The sequence below is a fragment of the Benincasa hispida genome, chromosome 5 (assembly GCF_027475165.1).
Source record: "Benincasa hispida cultivar pf3 chromosome 5, pf3_genome.v1.1, whole genome shotgun sequence".
NCBI lineage: Eukaryota > Viridiplantae > Streptophyta > Magnoliopsida > Cucurbitales > Cucurbitaceae > Benincasa > Benincasa hispida.
Window position 1 is genome coordinate 61,882,492 of NC_143482.1, and position 4,954 is coordinate 61,887,445.

At 31.6% G+C, this 4,954-nt stretch overlaps 1 protein-coding gene across 1 annotated transcript; it reads right to left on the reverse strand.

The window, feature by feature from the left end:
- LOC120077051 (Calcium-binding EF-hand family protein) lies at window positions 1-3,386 on the reverse strand. The gene is made up of 5 exons (XM_039030891.2): window positions 2,814-3,386; window positions 1,267-1,563; window positions 925-1,146; window positions 549-677; window positions 1-451 (listed from the first exon to the last, which is right to left on the reverse strand). The coding sequence occupies exons 1-5, from the start codon at window positions 3,084-3,086 to the stop codon at window positions 245-247; spliced, it is 1,128 nt and encodes a 375-aa protein (XP_038886819.1). The 5' UTR covers window positions 3,087-3,386; the 3' UTR covers window positions 1-244.
- Window positions 3,387-4,954: the final 1,568 nt, after the last annotated feature.

Consider the following 4,954-nt stretch of genomic DNA (forward strand, 5'->3'; position numbering starts at 1 on the left):
TACATAAAAAGTATCATTTATATAACATAATACAACAAATCTTATACATACACTCATTCAAGGGAGCATCATTTTTCAGCTTGTAAGAAGGAACAACCAACTCTAAGCTAATTTGAAATCTCCTGCCTTGGCTTCCTTCATATCCTTTTCTCTATTGCAGTTTAAAAAGCTCCCCATATTAGGATAACTTATGCAATTCTATGTCATTCCTTTACCTTATAATAGCTCAGCTTTTATATGATTTCTAAGAGGATGGTGTCAAAAGTGTAGAAGAACAAGCTAGAGGCTCATGCACAACAGAATTAGAAGAAACTGAGATTGGATTGCCTTCCAATTGCAACATGACTGCCCCCAGAATCTCAGTCAACAGTTTCTTGAATTCGTCCTCTTTAACCGCTTTCCCGTCATCGGCATCTACCATCTTAAATACATCAAGAAGAAGCTTGTCCATCTGCAGATTAGAATAGACAAACCAAACATCAATTTCAGTGAAGGTAATGATTAGCTTGATGTTAATATCAATGATGATTCTTGATGGTTTTCATAACCTCATTGATGGCACCGAGCGGTGGTAAACCGGCTAATGGACCAACCAAATCCAGCGCCAATTGCAGATGTTCCTTTGGCAATTTTCCGGTTTTGTCTTTTGGGACACTCTGAAGTGCCGTATTAAGTGACTGCATCAAGATCAAAATAAGACAGATGAACTACTGTAGATGATCTCCAATAGTTGAAGGCAATGAAGGAGAATAACAGTAGAATCTAGGAAGAAAAGAGAATTATGGAGAAACTTTTTTTATTGAGCACTTTGCTCTTCGATCAATTGGAGCTTACTTACTTACAAGGGGCGGAGAAAATTGATGCAAGAACAACCTCAATCAAGCAAGACTAATAGAAAAGAACAGTATTATGATGTGATATTACCTTGTCCAGTTCGAATTTGTTGGATAACAGCCTTCTTATGCTACTTCCATCAAAGGTATTTTCACTGTGAGCAACAATAACAGGCTGTTCTTTTAGCCGTTGAGCCACATGCTCGGCAGCTCTCTTGAATTCCAACAAGAAGGTCTCTTGCGAGACAGGCTTGTCCCAATTCTCACCTACATCACAGAATTCCAGAGCTGGTTCGACAATATCGCTCATAACCTAACAAGAAGTTGGAACAAATTCAATCAGAAAACTACTACAGCATGAAATGATCCAGTCACGGTGCAGCTAAGAACTAAAAAACTGAGTTTTATTAGATCTATTCAAATCATTAGTTACCCAGGGATCTGACGGAGGAGGCATCCCTTGTTCCACAGTAAGATTTTCAAAAGCTTTAAAAATGTAATCATGAAGAGATCCTTCAGGTAGGTTGATTTGTGAAAAAGTGGCGACCATCTCAGGCTCGTAAGCAGGGCTATTTATGAATTCAAGAAGGTCTTCACCATCGATCCGAAGTATAACAATAGGATCTCGCTTCAACCCGGCAGCCATGCCTAGCAGAATATCAGAGAGAACTTCTTGAAACTCGGACTTGCTTACCTTTTCTCTTGATCCATGGGTAAATTCATTCAATACCTACATAACCACCCAAAGAAGAACCCCATCCAGAGCAGAAATTGTCAGAGTTGAATGAACTAACATAAACGGAAACTGTTTGCGCTAAAGAAGACATATTTGACAATAAACTCAAGGAAACAACATCACAACCTGCCTAAAATTGAAAATGTGCAATACATTTTAGCAACAAAAGACAAGTAGGAAACAAGAACAGTTTTATAAGCAAAAGCCTTAATTGTTTATATATAGATCATCGACTTCTTTTGCTTAATTATTGGAGCAGGAAACTTGCTTTATTATTATTGATGTCAGAAGTTGACAATTCTAATATTGTTAATGATAAAAAAGGGATATAGTTTTCAAAGCACTCGTCACAGATTCCTCCTTGTAAATGAAGATAAAAGAAACAAAAAAGAAAGAAATGAAAAAAGTAATGAAAGAAAAAAAGTCAAAAAGGAAAAGAGAATATGAACGGAAAAGGGAAAACCAGAATGTTGTAATGAACCCACCGGCCATGTTGGACCAGAGGTTGAATATTTCTCAAGCTATCTGTAAATAGAAAATAATAATTTGTATTTTGTAAACCAAGAAGGGAAAGTGAAATCATTACCCACTAAACCTTTAGATCATCATCACAATCATCAAATTAAAAGTAATCTTTGTGAAGGGCAGGCATTAAAGAAGAAATAAAAAGAAACCATAATCATGCATTATCATGTTATAATATTTGGACGGTCCAAAGCTTTTTAAAGTAAAAAATGAAATGGGATCTTTGTCTAGCTTATACAATAAAATAATCCTCATTAAACAATTCAAAATCCACGCATTAAATAAGTCCCATTAAAGCTTCACAAAACCAGAAAATACTCCCAATTGCACGTTTGGACATAAACATGGATCATCTGAACATAATCAGAGCTGTGTTTAAGTTATCAAGGGCAGAGTTAAAAGAGAGAAGATGAACAAAAATTTCATCAAATTTAAAAACACCGTAATAGTGGTCTCTCAAGACAAACCGATCATCAAATCACCAACAGACACCAATTTCTATAGAGTATAGTTAGAATGAAAAAATCCAATTCAGATCAGATCAAATCATTCAAACGAAAACAGAAACAGCAAGCAATCAGCAACTACAGAAGCAACAAACTACAAAAATAGGGATAGTTCTTGTCGTTATTCAGAAATTCGAATCCAAGTAATTATCGCAGTGAATAATGAAGAAAACCTAATGAAGAATAAGAAGAAGAGAATGAAAAGGAGAAAACCTCAGAGTAAATGTTGTCGGAATCAAGGGAAGTGCCTTGAGGAGGAAGGCCAAGAGCGGCACCAATGTGGGCGACGGCAGGGTGAAGTTCTTTGAGAGAAAGTTTGCCGTCTTTGTCGGTGTCGAGCTCGTGAAACTTATGGTCGACGAAAGAGGAGAAGACGTGGTTGTTGGCAACCAACTCCATAATTTCTGAACCGTCCAGAACCTGTCCAGTAGGTCGTTTCAATGGTGAAGATGATGATGATGAAGGGGGTGAAGAAGCAGAATCCATTTACTTTTTGTTGCTTTTGATTCTCAAGTCCTGTGAACTGAAAAGAGCTTTTTGCTCGAGAGTCTTGTGAGAGAGAGATAGAGATTGTTTGCTATGGTGATCAAGTTGGTTGGATTATGCTTCACTGATTATTGAATTTCGCCATTAATGCAACTTCAAGAACCAGAATTTTGATAACAGATTTCTTTCTTCTTCTCTTAATTTCCTTTTTCCTTTTTTGTGTTCAGCTTTGTAGATGATGTATCCAGTAAGTTCCTTCATTTTCAATTTTGCGTTTTATGATTTAAAATTTTTAAAGATTTTGACTTATTTAATACATAGGTTTAAATACTCATTTTATTCTTATATTTTTCATTTTTATTCATTTTCGTCTTTATATTTATTTTAGTCTTTATACTTTCAACTCTACCTCATTTTCTTTCTTATCCTTTCAAAAGATTCATTTCGATTCTTGTATTTTTAACTTTGGTTTGTTTTAATTCTTAACTATTCAAAAAGTAACTATTTTAATACTTTAAAAATGAAGTAAAAATGAAAATGAATGAACTAAAATGGTCACTTTTAAAAGTACAACGACTAAAATGAATATTTTAAAAATATAGGAATTAAAATGAACATTTTAAAAATATAAGGATTAAAAAGAACTAAAACAAAAAGTATAGGATAAACCTAATAGATATGAAGTTGATTTTTTATGTCTAATGGAATTTTAAACTTTTATTTATTTATTTATTTATTTATTTTTATATGGTAAGTTTGTGAATAGGTCAAGAACTTGTTAGATACAAAATCGAAAGTGTAAGAAATTTTGACACTCTTAAAGTTTAAAAACCATTAAACACAAATTTGAAAGTTTATGAGATATTAAATAGAAGTTTGAGAAGTTTAGGGATCAACTTATAATTTAACCTAACTATTTTTTGTAGTCAATGAATTTTCAAATTTGTTGTATACTTATATATTTTGGTGATTGAACTTTCATTATTTTTATTCTAATTACTAGACTTTGATTGGAAACTTCATTTTGATTCTTGTATTTATATTAGGTTCAGTAGATAATAAAAAAATTACCCAAAGAAAATTTTTTAGCATTACAATAGATTAGTCATATGAATCATCCATTTATTGTTTTTCATAATATAATCATATAAGAACATCATGAAATTAAAACAATATTTAGTGATATACCAAATGGTGAATTGAAGAAATTTTGAGTTGTGTGGTATTACTATAAAATTTTCAATTAAATATATATGAGACAAAAATAAGCATAATTCAACTAGTGATTGTATATTTGTATTACCAATCACGAAATTAAAGATTTAATTATTTTATCTTTTATATATATGGTAAATAAATAAATATCATAATATATATTGATAAGTAAATGTCAAGGGTTGCTATCTTCCAATTTTGATATTAGAAAAAGAAAACGACTCTTTTAGAAAAACATTGTGCTCATTTGGATTTAAAAATTAAAAATATATACAATTTGATTTTTTTGAACCTTGAAATCAGTAGTCACATGGTCAAACTTCATAAACAAGTAATTTTACAAGAAAAAATGGTTTTAATTATTTGGAAAACAAAATATGATTATGATATAATTTAGAGGAGAGAGAAAAGAAAAAGAAAACAATTTTTTTAAAATCATTTTAACCAACAAAATTGTTGAAAATACTTATAAATGATAGCAAAATATTCGATAGATTACTGTATATAACTATCATGACATAGATAGCAATCACAGTTTATGATAGGTAAATAGTAAAATTTTACTATATTTAGAGATGTTTTGATTCATTTTTCTATATTTCAAACTATTCTTTTTTATTTTGAAATATCATTCTTCAACCTTTGTAAAATGG